The 18,362-nt window shown below is 36.9% G+C and overlaps 1 protein-coding gene and 1 long non-coding RNA gene across 3 annotated transcripts in view; one reads left to right on the forward strand and one right to left on the reverse strand.

Annotated features, from left to right (window-relative positions):
* Positions 1-18,362, forward strand: part of LOC110181693 (uncharacterized) — a 178,825-nt gene that overhangs the window by 31,217 nt on the left and 129,246 nt on the right. The window contains exon 3 of the long non-coding RNA XR_015272492.1: positions 13,764-13,919. This is a non-coding gene — a long non-coding RNA (uncharacterized LOC110181693). The remainder of the gene's footprint in view (positions 1-13,763; positions 13,920-18,362) is intronic.
* Positions 1-18,362, reverse strand: part of NetA (Netrin-A) — a 50,429-nt gene that overhangs the window by 18,098 nt on the left and 13,969 nt on the right. For both annotated transcript variants that reach the window (XM_020949867.2, XM_020949868.2), the window contains exon 3: positions 1,625-1,813. In XM_020949867.2, the coding sequence (XP_020805526.2) occupies positions 1,625-1,813 (189 nt within the window). The remainder of the gene's footprint in view (positions 1-1,624; positions 1,814-18,362) is intronic.

Genomic DNA, 18,362 nt, shown 5'->3' on the forward strand with positions numbered 1-18,362 from the left:
TGTCGCAATCGCAAAGGCGGTGCCTTTTGTCATCCGCGGTTTTTTTTTGTGTGCAAGTGGTTTTCGCTTCGATTCGCTTTCAGCTTTCAGTTTGCGACTTTGTCGGCGATAATTAATTAAAAATCGATAAGATTTTGATTTGGATTTAACGGCTCCGGCTGAGCGGATTCGAGAATTATGATGCTTAGTCAGCCGAGAGGCAATTCCATGACAAACGACCCCCAAAACCCGCTGACCACCTCCCCTTCCACCCAAATGTTGTCCGGCGCTTTTGTTTTTGTTTACGATTCTCCGATTTGCAATTAGGTATAAATTTTCGAATGCGAATTCCCAGCGGGATGTATGAAAGGTATATATCTGCATATATATATAATACATATAGTATATATAGTATGCGCGTTGTATCTATAAATAGTCTCGGGCAATTCGGTTCAGATTTTAGCCATGTGGTCCACCTGATTTGATTGTTTGCCAATGAAAATGATTGCAGGCTATAAATTTTTGGGTGAGATGAGGTAGGAGGTATATGTGTTTGTGCTTCTGCTGCCTTCTCCGATTTATAACCCACATCCGTGGCTCTCTACAAATTAATACCCCATTTTGGATAGTAATATTTACGATTTCGCTGATGGAAACTTGCCCAATAAATTGTTGATATTTTAAAGCGTTTTCGGTGAGTTATCTACAATGTGTGTGTGTGTGTTTTTCTATATATAGAGAAATGATCTATAAATCTATAAAGTAAGAGGGGTTTTCTTTTAACTCTATGTTATCATTGTTATATAGGTTTTAAGGGAGTAAAGAGGTTAACAAACTGTTAAAGATTGAGTTGAAGAGGATATAATGCTTTTTATTACAGCAAAAATTAATACAGAAGATGCCATAAAGCTTTGATATATTAATACTTTTTTTATATTGGGTCAGTACATCAATTGATATTTTATGTATTTCATTGCAAGTGTAATAAATCATTATTTTGTTCAAATTATGGGATTTATATAATCAGTGTTTTGTATATATTTTGGTAATATAAATATTTTAATAATATATCAATATATCAAAATTTAGAACCCTTAGAATTTTCTGACTATAGTTTTGTAGCTCTAAGTTAAAGTTGGTTTTATCTTAACAGCTTTTTAATTTGTAAAATAAATCAACTCCTTTTCTTTAAGTGAAATGCAGAAATATTCGCAAACATTTTAAAGTAAACTCAATTTAAAATCATAACTTCCTTCCCATTACACGGTATTCCCTTGGTCTGTAGATCCAAAATCTCTTTTCCTTCCGTCTTGGCTCCGTTTCCTTTTCGTTTGTTTCGATCGGAACGTGTGAATTTATTGTGGTCATAAATTACAGTACAAAACAACACACACCCACGCACACACCCGAAGGTCGCCTGGGGACGTCAAAGGGTTCTCCCCATGGGGGGGAGTTGGCTTAAAAGGGGGTCAAGAAGAAGAATGGAGAGGGCCAAGACCCAGTTGGCCCAGTTGGACTTCCCCAGCGAGCTAATTATTGTAAATTGTGCATTAATCTCTCTCTCACGCAACCGGATTTTGCAATCAAGAGTTTATCTTTGATGTTTATTTAAAGTATTTTCCAGATAGAAATTTTAAAGACTTACCCTTGCAGACCTTGCGATGGGTTAGGGGCTTGGTGGGATCCCTGTAGAAACCCTCCTTGCACTGGTGACAATTGCGACCCGTGGTCGAGTGGCGGCAATTCTGACAGACTCCGCCGGAGACGCCCTGCGAGAGCCGGAAGATTTCCATGTTGAAGCGGCACTGGCGGGCATGTTTGTTGCAGTTGCATTCTGGAAGGAAATGGAAGGAAACCGAAGGATATTAGGGCGGACATGTCGCAGGATATGCACAGCTGGCAGCTGCTAAGGGAGCTGCTACAAATGGCTTTATCGCGATAAATGGAAATAAATGGCTAGCTAGCAAAATGGCTTTAGGTCCACAGAATGAATGCTGGGCATCCATTTATCTAGCAGGAGATTGGCTTAGGGCTATATAATTTATGCGGCGATTTGTTTTGAATCACTTACTTAAGACCTAAGCCGGGAAAATAGAGAAAAGTGAGTTTAATAGAGTCTTTAGTGGTTGTAATTAATTAGAAAACATTTACTTCTACAGCTTTTTTGTACTGTTAACTTTGCTCATCAAACATCTAGTAGTACTATATGTATATATTTGATATTTCAATCCTTTGGAGAACCATCTGTTTCAATTCCAATTCGATCTGCAAAGAGTTTGGTTTCTTTGCTCAATTCTTTTGTTGCCTTCTGCCATGTTATGCTATTGACATTCAATGGCAACTGCTGCGGTTATAGGCCACACTGAGAGAAACCTTATACATGTATTAAATCTATCTCGATTATTTAAAACGGGGTTTTCCTAGCTTCTTTTTTATTCGTGTATCTGCTGTGGCTGCTGACTTGGCATCTTCTGGCTGAGGTTTGAAAGCAAAAGGAGACATGGACAGAAGCTGTCAATGGCAAAGGCCACGAATGTTGCTGATGTTGCTGCTGTTGCTGCTGCTGTTGCTGTTGCTGCTGTTGCTGTTGCTGCTGATGTTGCAGCTTGCGGCTAGACAAAGCTTCAAGTCCATCGTCGAGGGCCCACTGTCTGCACATTCGACATTCGACAGCTTCAGAACTCCATTGGCAGTTCAGAGTTCGGTTCTGTGCTGGGCACACATGTTATAATTATCTTCGCACATTGCTGTGGGGGGCAGTGGCAGACAAAGCGCCTCTTTGCAGGGATCCCAGACCCAGAACCAGAACCAGACCCAGACCTAGACCTCCTTTACTCCATTTTGCCCCATGGCCATGGCGCATGCCAGCCGCAGACAAAGTTATGTCAGCGCAAATATTTGAGCACAGTCAGGACTGTCGCATTCATACACTTGGAATATAGAATATATAGAATACCGATTTAGGAATTGCAAATTATTTAGAAATAAAGGAAATCAAGCAGGATTGCATCTCACCCAAATTTATTGATAATTTCTAGAGCTTTGCTTGCAAACCAGACATGAAAGTGTCTTGGAAACTTACGAATCCATAACTTCAACTAAGTTAAATCGTGTTATTTATACTCCCAATTGATAGCTTGTATTTTCCCCCAGTGTATAGAAAGAAGAGCTATGGGAATAACGACAACGACGACCATTCGTTGTAGAATCGTCAACAAAAGCTAAGCAAATATTTAGAAAAAGCAGGGCTCAAAGCACGGCGTGTGGCTAATTGCCAAGCTACTGCCAGATACCAAAAGCTGCCACCATGGCCCACCAAAAAAAGAGAATAAAAGGGTTCGGTGCGGTGTTAAAAATGCTAGATAATTAATTTTAATGACACACTTACGACCTGCCGGGCGGGCGAATGCAACTTGATTTATGGGCCGACCGGATTCCGAGATTTTTCGTTTCCTTCGTCGAAGATCTCTTTTATATTTTTACATTTTTTTTTTTTTTTTTTGGGGCCATGTAAATTTCACTTGGACGATTACAAAATGCCCATCCAGCTCAATCAAATGCGACTTAAAGCGATGCATAAAACCGTTCATTAGCCGGACCCCGGGCTGCCGTGTTATCCGAGAAAGGTGAGTCCAGTAATTAAGTTCAAATTTGATAAGTGGCCACCAAAAAAACAAAAAAAAAAACACTCTCGCACGTCTCAAACTTGGGGCAGTGTTTTTATTATATTATTTTTTTTTAGGAGACAATGGATTTGTCAGTATCGATATCGGTATCTGTATCCCCATGTGTCTCAGTTTTTAAAGAGTTTCACAGTTTCCCAGACAAAAAATGTTCAAATCTCTCAGAGAATAATAATTAAGGTCATATATCTAGACTGAATCCTCTTTGAAGGATCTTCTTTTGCAGTTGAATTAGTACAGTCCCGAGTTATGCATTTTATGAATGGAAGTAATCCTTTGACAGGACCGTTTGGCATCTCTAATTAACTGCCAAAGAAAGCCGTATTTTTTTTTTGGTCCTGGTCCTGCTGCTGCTTCTGGGGGATTTCTGGACTTTTGGCCAGGGGCAGATTTGACCAAGCTTAGCAGCTCAGAAATGAACGGAGCAATGGAGCCGCTGATAAATGGTCGAAAAGCGTTCACTTTGGCCATGGATGGGGCTACCTACTATGGTCAAAACAATCCCAGCCAAAAAAAAAAAGAGAAAAACAGAAAACATTCTAGACCAATGGCAAACGCAACCCGACCAAAAGCCAATTCAAACGTTTCGCTTTATCCTTGCTCAACGGGAAACACATGGATATGTTTATGCGGTTGGAAGGATTGCATTTTGAACAAGTTTATGGATTATTTAAAGAGCTTTGGTCACTCTAATAAGTTGCAAAGCAATCTACTGCTTCGAATTATCTTAAAAATTACTTTTTATTGTTATTAATTTGTATTTCATCTTTAAACTTGTAAAAATCATTGGATATATTCTGATGATTCCCTATCTACATCTATCTATCTAACTATCTATATATCTATCTATCTATCTATCTATCTATCTATCTATCTATCTATCTATCTATCTATCTATCTATCTATCTATCTATCTATCTATATATCTATCTATCTATCAATCTATCTATCTATCTATCTACCTATATACCTATCTATCTATATATCTATCTATCTATCTATCTATCTATCTATCTATCTATCTATCTATCTATCTATCTATCTATCTACCTATATACCTATCTATCTATATATCTATCTATCTATGTATTTATCTATCTATCTATCTATTTATCTATCTATATATCTATCTATCTATCTATCTATCTATCTATCTTTCTATCTATCTTTCTATCTATATATCTAAATTAATCAAAATTCACGTTAAACTTCGCATAAACTTTATTGGCCCCTTGATGGGTTCTCAGCGCCGCCATTGCCTCGTCCTGTTTTCGAGGTTGTGTGTGTGTTTTTTTTTTTGACTAGAACCGAAGCTTTTCCTTGTCCATGTCCATGCCTGAGCTGAGAGTTTTCCATTTTCCCCCCTTCTCCTCTCCTCTCTGCTCTCCCTGTACTAGTCGTTGTCGACATTTCATCGTTTTATGATTGATTGCGTTCGCCTCGCAGTGATTTTCGGTAACCGAAAATTGTGAATTGAATTCGAGCTGGCCACAAAGGGGATGGGGAAGGGGAAGGGGTAGTGGAGGGGGTTGGAGTGTGTGTAAGGGGGGTGTAGGTGGGTGTGTAGAGTGTGGAAACTGTTGGCGGGTGGTGTGCCTTTGAATTGCCGTTGTTGTTGCGATTGTGGTTGCGGTTGATGCTCTTGCGTTTTTGCACTGCAATTTGACAATTTCATTGCAAAATTGTTTTGGTGTTTGTGGCCGTGTTGTGTGTATGGTGTGTGAGTGTGTGTGTGTGTGTGTGGTGTATGTGATGTGGTGTGTTGTGTTGTGTGTAGTTTCCCTGTGATTTGTTAAAAGTGAATTTGTTTTAAATAGAACAACGAGAGCTTTACAATTAGTTATTAAATTGTAAGCGAAACTTGTTAAAGTCTTTCATTAATTTTAATCACTTGCAGGATACTATATTTTGTTATGATTTTACACTGAAAAGTATATGTTTGATCAATGAGGATTAAGCTCTTTTAAACCTACTTTTCTACCCCAAGTACAGCTGTTTAAACAAAGTAATTAAATCTCTTAACTTGACCACTTTGTCATCTTGATTTCACTGTTTTTCTGTTTAACCCAATTCCACTTTGGCTGAGATCTTTCTATTTATAAACATTTCCATTGAAAAAAACAATCGTAAACAGGGAAAAACTTTCATAAATTGTTCGCACTTTCTTTGCTGGAAGAAATACTTGAAAATACTGAGAAATCCCCTTTTGCCAGAGCTTCTTACACATGGCCCTAAACAAAAGATTACCAGAAAAGCCCCTTAAGCATTATAATAGACGGAATATCTGGCCAAAAGTAATTAAGTTGTAAGGTTTCTTTAGCTTTCGGCTGCCTTCATACACTGCGCGTCATCAGATTAGCGCCCCCTGAACATTCTCGGGTAATGTCCAATATTATCCAAACTATCAAGGCTAAAGCCATAAAACTTTTTTTGACGATACTTTTAATAATATTCTTCAAAATAAGATAAGGTACATAATGATAAGTATAACAATAATATTTTATTTATTTGAAAAGATAATGTATACCAAAAATATGAATTTAATTTTGCGTCATCAGATTAGCGCCCCCTGCTTAAATTTAATGAATTTTCACTTAATGCTTAACAACTAGTAGTGTTTTATGTTTTATCTTATTATTTACTTATTTTCTAATCAAATTAATAGTGGGTGGTCCCGCCCCCATTTTCCAGGACCTCACAGATCCTGCTGGGAAGTGACTCGTACAATTTCTCAACGTATTGTAATGATATTGAAGACCAAGCTTCTTTAATCCCGTCGATGAGCTCCAATTTTGTACTATAGTGCTTTCCAGACTCGTATACTTTTCTCGAGAGCAATCCCCACACGTTCTGTATTATATTTAAGTCCGGAGAGTACGGCGTCCACTCCAGGACATCAACGTTTTGGCCCTGTATCCACGATTTTAAAGATCGGGCAGTATGGATTGGAGCGTTATCGTGTTGAAAACGCCATTTCAGATTTCCAAAACAATTTTGGAAGTGTGGGAAAGCCGTTTTTAAAAGATTATTATACGCCACGGCGTTCATTTTTGGGGTGAGAAATTGTAACTCATAGGTGCCATAATGGGATATGGCTCCCCATACCATTACAACACCTACCCGGCTATGTAAACGATCTAAAATATGCTCTTCTTTACGCATGTCATGGAAATAATAATTATAGCCATCAGGGCCTTCTAAATTAAATATGTTTTCATCGGAAAAGACTACAAAGCGCCACTCCTTCGACCATGTCACATGCGAGCGAGCAAAATTTAGGCGCATTTCCTTTTGTAACTTATTTAGTTGTGTTTTTTTTTAGTTTTAGTCTTTTCAAGTGTTCTGCTTTTTTTTATGACTCGTAATACCGTGGACTTGCTAGCTTCCACACCGCTTTTTTCTTTAATTTTGGTAGAAGAGTCGTGTGAATTAGACGCATGTCTAACTATAGACCGAATGTCTGCTTCGGAAAGAACTCTGTTGTTACCGCCTTTCATATTTTTACCATAGCCTTGTTTATTTTAAAGAAAACTGGCTATAGTTTTTCGATGCCTTCCCATTTTTTCAGCAATTTTATGTAAAGATAAGCCACTTTCACTAAAGGCTTCGATCTTAGATTTTTCTTCTAAAGATAGGACAGTTCCTTTACCCATTTTGATTCTTAGTTTATAAAAAATTATTCAATTAATCAGCACAAAAAATTTCACAACTGTACGCCAAAAATTACGCGAAATAACTAAATTTGAATTTACAGGCGCTAATCTGATGACGCAAAATTAAATTCATATTTTTGGTATACATTTTCTTTTCAAATAAATAAAATATTATTGTTATACTTATCATTATGTACCTTATCTTATTTTGAAGAATATTATTAAAAGTATCGTCAAAAAAAGTTTTATGGCTTTAGCCTTGATAGTTTGGATAATATTGGACATTACCCGAGAATGTTCAGGGGGCGCTAATCTGATGACGCGCAGTGTATTTCGTCTGTCACTTGGCGGTAATAACTTCATTTTGCTAACGATCAGAGAATTACATTTAGAGAGCATTTAAAGAAATCTTGGCAAATGGAGACTCCCTTTGAAAATAAGATGAAGCTTTTGTATTCGAGGGAAATAATGATTAAATAATGCGGGGAAAATATAGAGGATCTTAGAAACGGTGAAAAGTAATTAGAAAAGGGAAAGGCTTTAAGGAAAGATGAATAAAGAGATGTAGAGGATCTGTTATTAATATAAGGTGAAGGTTTCAGGGAAACTTGTATGTGGAGATTAGTATTCAAACAAGAGGTAATATATTTGATACTAATGGATATTCTGAATGAATTTTAATTCTAAAATTTTTAGAATTTAGAAAGAATTCAAGAATCTTACAAGACACCCACTCAATAGAAACAAGAATAATGGTTTAAAGCTGGCCATGTTCTATAAGCCCACGCCTGTTCTGATCTCCGGACTACATCACACTCTGTCTCTTCCCCTCTTTTGACTTTTTCTGGCAAAACTGCAATTAAGGCAACTTGCAACTGCAACGCTTTTGTATTTGCAACATTTTCAGCATGCCGCAGCTGCAACATTTAGCTTGTCAACGATTACAAATTGTGTGCTGCCAACGGCGGGCAAGTAAAAAAATAAATAAATAAAATAAGAAAAGACCGGGGCCAGACTCGAACATGCTTAAAAATACTTTCCCGAGGAATCCACCAACTTGCTTCTCAGAGTTCTCTAATTAACGCCCCGCAAATTAGCATATAAATATATATACACTATATACTATATACATGGACCCCGATATCCTGCCGCCAATAAAAAAACCATGTTCATTGGGGGCTTCTTCTTCCATTGGGGATTTATGTTTGGCTTTTCGGGGAAAATGTTCGTTTTGTTTGTTATTTTATTTAAATCAAGCCACCAAATTACTTACAATTCTCTTTGTGCCCAGGGTTTTCCTTTTACATTTTTTTTTTTTAGGGAATTTGGTTTTTCAGATTTCTCTCTATCCTTCTCTTTCTATACATTTTCCCAAATTAGTGCGGAGGACCCCAAAAAAGAAAAACAATAAACAAATTTTGGAAAATGTTTGTGTGCACGCTCAGACTCAAGATCGATACCGAGGGTCGAGGGTCGAGGGTGGGTTAAATAAACGACTCGTTAAGACACATAAATAAAACGCACCAAAAATTCTCTAATTAAGTCGCCCTGAAACACACACACACACACACACACACACACCACCGGCACATTTCGATGGAAAAGTGGTCCCGAAATGAAAACAAAATGCGTTAAGTGAATGGAAACTGTAAATAAAAGAGCCAAGCCAAACACTAAACACCATCGTTGAGTAGAGTCTGAGGCTAATGTATAATATTGGCAGCAATGTCGGATCGGATCGGAACATAAGGTCGATTGATAAACTGGTTTTAGTTATAATCAAATCGAAAATATATGTCGGCCCAATTTTGGCACCTTAAGTGCGTTTGATAATACCCATAAAGTAGAGGGAGTGGTAGGAGCTATGTTTGCTTTAATAATTAGTTTGTTTTAAAATATAATGGGTTTAAAATTATATATATATATTATATATTGGGATTATCAAACACTTGGATAGTTTTTGTTAGAGCACAAACTTTGCCAAGCTTCCCTTTACTTCAGAAAATTACATTTGGACTTTACACATTATTTCAATTTGGGAATTGAAATTAAATTGTGATTTGTCAAAAAAATTTCATATATAAAAATAGGAAATATCGATTAAAAAAATGGTATTGCACCTTCAGTCAGAAGCTTCAAAGAATGTGAAGGAGTCACTTCCGACCCTATAAATCATATATATTCTTGATCAGCATCAACAGGCAAATCAATCTAGCCATCTCCGGCAAAAATTATTTTTTTCAAAAATTTTCAAAATTTTATAATTTATACATTGTTAAAATTGTCTAAAAATTGACAAAAACTTAAAAATTTTTAAATTACTAAACAAAGTATGCAGAATTGTTAATCTGTAAAAATTTTGCACAAAACTGTTTTCCGAATTGAAATTAATGCATTTTTGGCTTAGCTATGATATTTGAAAAACTTTAAATTACTCCAAAAATTAGCATATAAAAATATCGATTTAATGAATACATTTTAGGAATAAATTTAAAATCAATTTTGGTAGTTAAACAGTTAAAGGTGTAGACCAAATGGGGAGATAATTTACAGCCTTAATTTAATTTAAATTCAAATAGTCTTGTACTTTTTATAGTTTTGTATATATTTTTGATCTTCATTAACAACCAAGTCCAATTATAAGCAAACTTAAATTACAGGGTATTATATTTTTAGTTAGAAACTTAAAACACAGTGAAGGAGTCATTTCCGACCCTATAAATCATATATATTCTTGATCAGCATCAAAATCCGAGTCGATCTGGGTATTTCCGACAAAAATTTTTTTTTTCAAATTTTTTAAAAATTTTATAAGGGGTTACATCATTAAAATTTACAAAAATGGATCAAAATTTGAATTTTTTTTAAATGTTTTATGTAGTATGTAGATTTATAAAGCTATTAAAAACTAACACAGAACAGCTTTCCGAATTGAATTTAATTCATTTTTGACTAAGTTATGATAATTTAAAAATTTGGATTTACCCATAAAATAGGCATATAAAAATATAGATTTAATATAACTAGAATACATGTATTTTAGGTTTTCTTAGTGGTACACAAAGGTCAAATTCAAATTGAATATTAAAATCCTGTCTACAGGACACCAGTTCATTTTCCTTTTAATTAGTTGATATGAGAAATTTAATTGTTAACATTTTTTCTGGTGTTGAAAACTTGAGTAGTATCTGCTGGTAGTCTCTGGCCGAGCATCTGTATCTGTGTATCTGTGTATCTATGTATCTATGTATCCGTATCCGAGGGATAAGATAAACAAGACGGCAGCTAGATCAACAGCAAACAGCAGCGGCAAAAAAACACTTGCAGGTGATGTGAGAAAAGGTTGCTGCTGGGTTTTGATCTTTGTTTTGATAGGAATTTGGAATTAGGATTTTAGAATCGAGTTTGAAATTCAATTGGGACTTAAACAGTTGAAGAAAATCCAGGTATTTTATTTTTTAAATAAAATGCAAAGGGAAATTACATTTTAAAATGCTTGGAATCTTTGAAAAACAAAAATACAACTAATTTAGTTGTAACAATATCCCTAAAGGGTGTGGATATATATATAAAAAGATATATTGAACTTTAAAACCTTATAGAATGTTTTTCCCAGTGTCTTTGTGGTTTGAAGGTGGAAGTGGAGTTCAGAGGGAGTTCGGAGCTTGAAGCTGGTTGGTGTTGAAATGTCAGGCCGACACTTGCCGCACATGGCCTCCAAGTGCGGCAATATGTTTTGTTTAACATTTTTCTCTCGCTTTTCGGGTGCCTTTGCCTTTGCCTTTGCCATTGCATTTAGCCAGTTTGTTTATCTTTTGTTGGTTGGTAGCTGGTGGTGCACGTGGCACATACATACATCGAGTGGGAATCGTGGACTCTGTGCCCCATGGGCCACGCCTTAATTAGCATTTGCAACCGCGCGGGGCTAATTCATATAAATGATTTTTAAATGCGCAAAAATGCGCGACTACTGATTCCCAATAGAGTTGTAGATTGCATTTAATTAAACAGCAAAAAAACAAAACAAAAGAAAACCAAAAGAAACTCCATCACTTTAGCTTGTTGGTGGTGTGAATGTCAATTAAAAATCGTATCTCAGGGCTGCCCCTTCTTCCTTGTATCTGAGCATCTTGAAGATGGTCTATCTGTGGAACAAGTTCCCCGGAAATCTACAACTTCAACTTCAACTCCGTCTCCCAATGAAATGCGATCCGCTTGAAAGGTCAAAAGTCGACCACGAAACATAAATCAGCGAGGAACACTGTACTATAAATATATGGAGATATATATTTCTGTAAAAAGCACCAGCATTTTCAATGTCACTTGCATTTATTTGCAAAAGTCTTGGCTCTTTATTTATACTCGAATTTCGGGCAACTTGTTGCATTTTTCACTGGAGATAATCATATATACAAAGGTGCTCTGGGAAACTCTGAAAACCTCTGGGAAAACCTCTCACTTTTTGACCCTTGAAAGACCCCATCATTGCCACTTATTGCACAACTGTGCAACTGTTTGGTTTTAACCAGAATCCCACAGGTCCTTCTTCTTACCTTTTTATTGTACTTTTTGGGCAATTCGTCATGGTCAGGCGTAGTTCCTCGATTTCTGGCTGAGATCGGAGGGAGTACGTGTAAAGTCTCCAGCTGGGCGGCGAAAAATGCAAGCAAAATCTCTTTGTTGCCATTTATGGCACTTAAGCAAATTAATAAGAGAGATGCCACCAGAGGCAGCAGATGGGTTCGGGATACTGGATACTGCGATACTGGGACACAAGGAGTCCTGTCTGGTTGCTATTTACGGGACACTCGGTTCCTTTGGTTATGACAATGCGAAATCCCAAAAACCGTATTCCAGTTTTGTATCTGAATTCCGCACACAGAGACCAAAATAGGAGGCGGCTGAAGGCGTGTCGTTTTCATGGATTTTAATCTTTTTTTTTTTGTGTGTGCTGTGTGAGTGTGCAGTGTGAGTGTGCAGTGTGTGTGAGAGTGTGCATTGTGCATTTATTGTCTGCTGGCGAGTATGAGGCTTCGATTTGGTCAATTGTTCAATGAGTTTTCCGAGCAGCTGCTCTGCCATGGCCCTTCCACTGCACTGAGAGTAAAAATTTGCACATGGGAAATGCAGTAAAGAGAACTCCTGGTTAAGTCTTTAACAGTTTTTCTGACAGTGTTATTGGGAAGGAAAATGCATGCAAAACTATGTATAGAGTCCCTCGTGCGGCCTTTGCATTTATTTACATTTGTTCCAGGCACACACACACAGGACAACGGGACGTTCAGGGGACGGACAAACTGGGATGCATTCAAATTCGCATTCAACATACACTCACAGTGGCTGCCGCTGCCGCTGCCGCTGCTGTGGCATTCACATTCGCATTGACATTCATTCATTCGTTCATTCATTCAGATGGATAAAGGGTGCGGCGGGGAGGGAGCCTTTTCTTTTGCCGGGATAAAAAAAATTCGGGAGTATATATGGCACCTACCTACCTTAACAGGTGTGCCCAAATGGAAGGTAAGGCTATGAGCGGCAGCTACTAATCAATTAGTGACAACATAAATCGATTTTCAGTGAGCTGTTTGTGGGGGTAAAAGGGGTAACAGGAAGTGGCTAGAAAGGATTATGATTGGTGTGAGGATTACAGGGGATTATCGGGGGAAAAAGGGGTTTATTAAACAGGCAAATACTTTAAGGTATCTTTAAGATACTTAAGCAAAGGCTTTGCCTTATCTTTAGTTACTTTTTCTCGTCTTAAATAGTTTAAAGCATCTCCCCTGATTTTTCTACCAACTTATTCTGCTGCTTATCCTGCTACCTCTTCTTTCTTTCAATCACATTTCCTGGCCCTGCTTCTAATGAACCTGTTGTCACATCTATGACTATCTTTAGACCGATCTCAACCCTGTCCCATAACGATCATTTTAAGGCCATTAAATGGAATCAGGTTTTGTGCGATAAACCAACTCCTGGCTGGCGATGAATCGGTTGAGATATTTAGACCGTAAAGTGATTGCACTTATGGATTATTAGTTTCTCACACCGAAAGCCATTCAAAATCCGGGCCCAGATGACTATCACAGTTCAGTTTTGGGCCAAACATCGGGTCGCAGTTGGTACAATGCGGGTTACCTGATAGCTACCATTTGGCAAAAGCCATTCACCTGAGTGCCATGGCATAAACTATATTGTCAGTGGATGCAACTGCAGATGCAGATGCAGATTCGGATTCGGATTCGGATTCGGTTTGGGACTCAGTTTTGGGATTGAGATAGGGTTTTGGGGGAAGGGGAGCGGAGACAAGTCGTGAAAGTAACATGAAGCAAATCACAATGGTCTAAACAATGATAATAAGTAAAATGTGCTGCAACGATCTCGATCCATGGTCATGACTGCAGCCGAATCTTTATTAATATTTGTTGTTCGTTTGTACATATATTTATAGGTTTCTTTCTCAAGAAATGCTCGAGGTCAAAGCGATAAACGGAAGCTGATCTGCGCTCCAATTGAACCCTGAAAAAAGCAACAAAGACAACAACTGCCAGCAATTTGCATATTCGAGACAATGCCTGGAATCTGTATCTATCTGTATCTAAGCCGGGTAAGTGGGGAGTATCTTTTGCTATAGTTTAAGATGGAAAAGTTAATTGCTGCCAGGAAGAAAGGAATTAACACTTGCTATAGTCCCAATCCCTAACCACTCGTAAAAAAGGCAGCGGCAGAGATAGATACTATTTATGGCCAAAGACAAAGCCACAAGCAACACAAGATGGCCATGTTAGGGCTGTCCCTTTACGGCTCGTTCTGCGGTCACTTCGCCTACTACCACTATCTTATGCCATTTTACTTTATGGGACATTTTGCAATTCCATAAAGCAAGGACCGAGGATAGGATTGCGGATAGGCTGCCGCATCCTGGGTGTCCTGGGTGTTTATTAAATGCCAAACTTCTCACAAAAGGCAGAAGCCAGGCAGCAGGCGGCCTCAAAAACAAACAAACAACGGCCACAACACAAAAAAAATATGCAGTGAGGAGAAGAGAATCTGCCCCTTAACGACTTTTTGTTTGCCGCTGTTTTGTTTATACCCTTCCTTTGGCAGAGTTTATTCCCTGAAATGCAATGCAATGGTTTTTTTCTCACTCTTTCTCTATGTATTGCCCAATACCTGGAAATCACTTCGATTGGATTACATCACCAGCAGCAGTTCTCAAGTTGATTTGTTTAGAAAAACAAAAGATAATGCTAGTAGAGATCAAATCTGGCAATGATTGTGCCAGAACAAAGATCAAGAAGTGTTGGGTAGACATTGTATTAAAAGTATTTGTAGACAAAGTGAAAATGTAGGATTATTTACATATCAAATTGATCTATCACAATTTAAGGTAAAAGATTACCCATTGTGGTAAGTATAAAGAAGAAATATTGATTTCATATATAATAGAAATTAAAAGGTACTTGCAAATAGGATTTTTTTGTGCTGATAATAATCAAGCTTGGAATTATAGAAAAACTTAATAACTTGATGGCTTTGTATAGAAATTTGGATAGTTTATACTTTTAAAAGTGAAATATATATTAGAAATTTAAGAGTACAAGCAGGAATGGTATTATTAAATCCTAGTACTAATTCGTGGATTTATAATTCTTATTTTTGAAAGCAAATCAATGTGTAAGCATAGTTTTCCTTCTACATATATAATTTAAAGACAACTTGTATTTATTTCAAAAATGACCTTTTGAAATATGCTAACACTACACACAAATTGATCAGTAAATTTAATTTTTTCAAGGTAAACTTATAATTTCCATAACTTAAACTATCTTTACTTATTCTTTCTTTTGAATAACATTATTTTGATGTTGTAACTCTTCTCTATTTAATATAAAGAGTATTCAAACGACTTGCTGGTCTTCAGTTAGCTGCCTGTTTTATTTATTTTTTTCCTTCCCTTGATATTTTGTATGTTTTTTTTTTTTTTGGCTATCTCACAATTTTTTGTGTCACATTTATCGCACTTTATAATTAAAAGAAGCAGTCGGCAGAGAAGTAAAGGGAAAGGAGATGCGAGGGATCCCAAGAGAGGTGGAGTAGAAGAAGGAGAAGAAGCTCCTGCACCCCGTTTTTTATGGTAGTCCCTGGCCAAGGTCTTATCAGTTGGCTAAATAATGATAACAATAAACAAGAGTCGAGGAGGCTTTGTTGTAAACGGTGTCTTCTTTGTGCCGCCATGGCTTTTAATAAATTACATATTTATGTATCTTCCACTTGGAGTTGGAGATGGAGATGGAGTTGGAACTGGAATCTCCCGGATTCTGGCCATGTAGTTGGCATAATTGTTGGGCCCCCACGCGATGCGATGCGATGCGACGCGGCGGAAGATTAACAACTTCCGAAATGGCTTTTTTAATGACACCAATTATGAGTTTCTTATCGGCACAGCAGCTGGACATTTCGTCCGGCAACCTTTCTTCTTCATTTCGAACTTTTAATGAAGTCATTTTTCCTGCCCCAAAATGGGGTGCACTTTAGTGGATGAGGAGGAGGAGTTTGAGAGTATTGCGAGGTGCCAGGTGTCGTTCTTTGACTTTCGCTGCATTGTTTGTCATTCTTAATCTCAGTTTTTCCCCAAAACTTTTTTTTTTGTTTCGGGTTTTTTATTTGTAACTTTTTCCCCCTACTGGTTTCTGTTGTTTTTTGTTTACATGGCCATTGTTTCCCTTTTTATATTTTTTTGGTGGGCATTTGTGTTTGTCCAGCTTCTTAAATAGTTGGGTGTGATAAGAAAACTTTTTGAAATGGGACAAAGAATAAACTTGGATAATTGCCTGCATTTAGTAGCCAACATTTTCCTCTATTTAGTGTGATAAATCTGGTTGAAAGTTATGAAATTTAAGCTTTGGAAAATGAAGAGACCTGAAATCCTAAAAATCCTGCATCCTGGTAACCTTAACCTTCGAAAAGAAAGCTCTCTGATACTCTTGACCAGTTTCTCCGCTGGAAGACTCTTCCATCTTGCCACCTTTCACTTCCTTTTGGTATCCAAATACTCGTGTGTGTCGCCTCCAATCAGTTAACTTGACCGATTTGTTTACGAACTCACACACAGAGAGACTTCGAGAGAGATGGTCAACTTCAATTTGTTTGAGCCGATAATTTGGTGTTTGTCTCACATCGTTTTAGAGTGTGCTCTCCCTCGCTAATGAAGCCAATGTCAATTCGCCAGCAGTCGGAGTCGGAGGGAGTTTCCAATTGGTTTTCATTCCCGGGTTTTTCCGCCCCACCCGTCCTTCTCTGAAGGCGCCTTGCGATTGTGCAACGTCATCGCGGCGAGGTGTCAGAGCTCCTAAAGCGAAGCAGCCCTCAGTCTGGTTGATTAATTAAATGTAATTGAGTTTTAATAGGCTCACAGAGGAGGCATGGCCTTCTGCAAAAGCAAACGCCAACACTTGGAGAAAAGTTTCAGCAAAAAAGATGCTAATGCGATATTAAAGTTCATTGTGTAAAATTGGTATACAAAAACTAGAAGAAGATAAGGAGAAAGGGAAGCTAACTAATACCGAACTAGAACTTTCTAGGACTTCTTTGAAATTACAAGTTAATATCGGTTAATGATTAAGAATTGTATATAATTATTCCTGACAACCAGGCAAAATATATATATGTTCTTCAATCAAAGACATTATAAAGAATAAGATGAGTAATTCCTATTAATTAAACTTGTAACTTTTACCTATACTCTTCCACCAATAACTTCTATCTATAACTTCTAATTATAACTCCTACTTTTAACTTATATCTAATATACCTTATCTTATTCTTTATATAGCCCTTATTTCTTTTAACTCTGAGCCTCTGTTTATGGCCCATTTTCGTCGAGTGAAAGAGATGCGGGTGTCACCCGAAGGTCGCGTGGGCAGTCACAGTTGTCGAACCGCCAGAGACTCATTAACGACTCCCGGGCCGAGCCTGAGATACTTTTGTATCTGTGGGATTGGGCAAGCAAAGCCCTGATGCTGCTGCTGCCTGCCAGCCACTAGCTTGCGCTTAACAATCACTTAGCGCATTATTAAAAACGCTTTTTGATTGCGCTTTTGGTGTGCAGGGTCGGTCGGGTGGATCAGCTTTTGCCGGCAATCCGATTGAAATCGATAGGCGTTGCCTCGAAAATCTTAGGCCCAGAGGCGGTGCACTAGATACTCTTACTTGAAAGGGTATATCGATAAGTGAAGATTGGTCATTTATCGATAGAAGAGAGTTCGTTTTATAGGACTTAATATAAAACGTTTTAATATATAAAATCTGAATTGAGGGAGAAGTTTATTAAAGGGAAGTGTACTTATTTAGTACTTTTTAGAAGTAATTAAAACAATATTTAATACTAAATTCGCTTAGTTGATATTGTATCATTGCAATATAAAAGCGATTAATCGATATTCTGTATGATTTATCGAACTGGTATTATCGTAATTTATAGAAGTATTATCGTACTTTTTTTCTGTATTTATAGAAGTAATTAAAACAATATTTAATACAAAATTTGCTTAGTTGAAATTGTAACATTGCAATATAAAAACGATTAATCGATATTCTGTATGATTTATCGAACTAGTATTATCATACTTTATTCAGTATTTATAGAAGTAATTAAAACAATATTTAATACTAGATTCGCTTTGTTGATATTGTATCATTGCAATACAAAAGCGATTAATCGATATTCTGTATGATTTATCGAATTGGTATTATCGTAATTTATAGAAGTATTATCGTACTTTTTTCAGTATTTATAAAAATAATTAAAACAATATGTTATGCTAAATTCGCTTAATTAATATTGTATCATTGCAATACAAAAGCAATTAATCGATATTCTGTATGATTTATCGAACTAGTTTTATCGTACTTTATGGAAGTATTATCATATTTTTTTTTTCAGAATTTATAGAAATAATTAAAACAATATTTAATGCTAAATTCGCTTAGTTGATATTGTGACATTGCAATATAAAAACGATTAATCGATAGTATTATCGAAACATTT

This window comes from Drosophila serrata, unplaced genomic scaffold (assembly GCF_035046125.1).
Source record: "Drosophila serrata isolate PLE 108 unplaced genomic scaffold, ASM3504612v1 contig_276, whole genome shotgun sequence".
NCBI lineage: Eukaryota > Metazoa > Arthropoda > Insecta > Diptera > Drosophilidae > Drosophila > Drosophila serrata.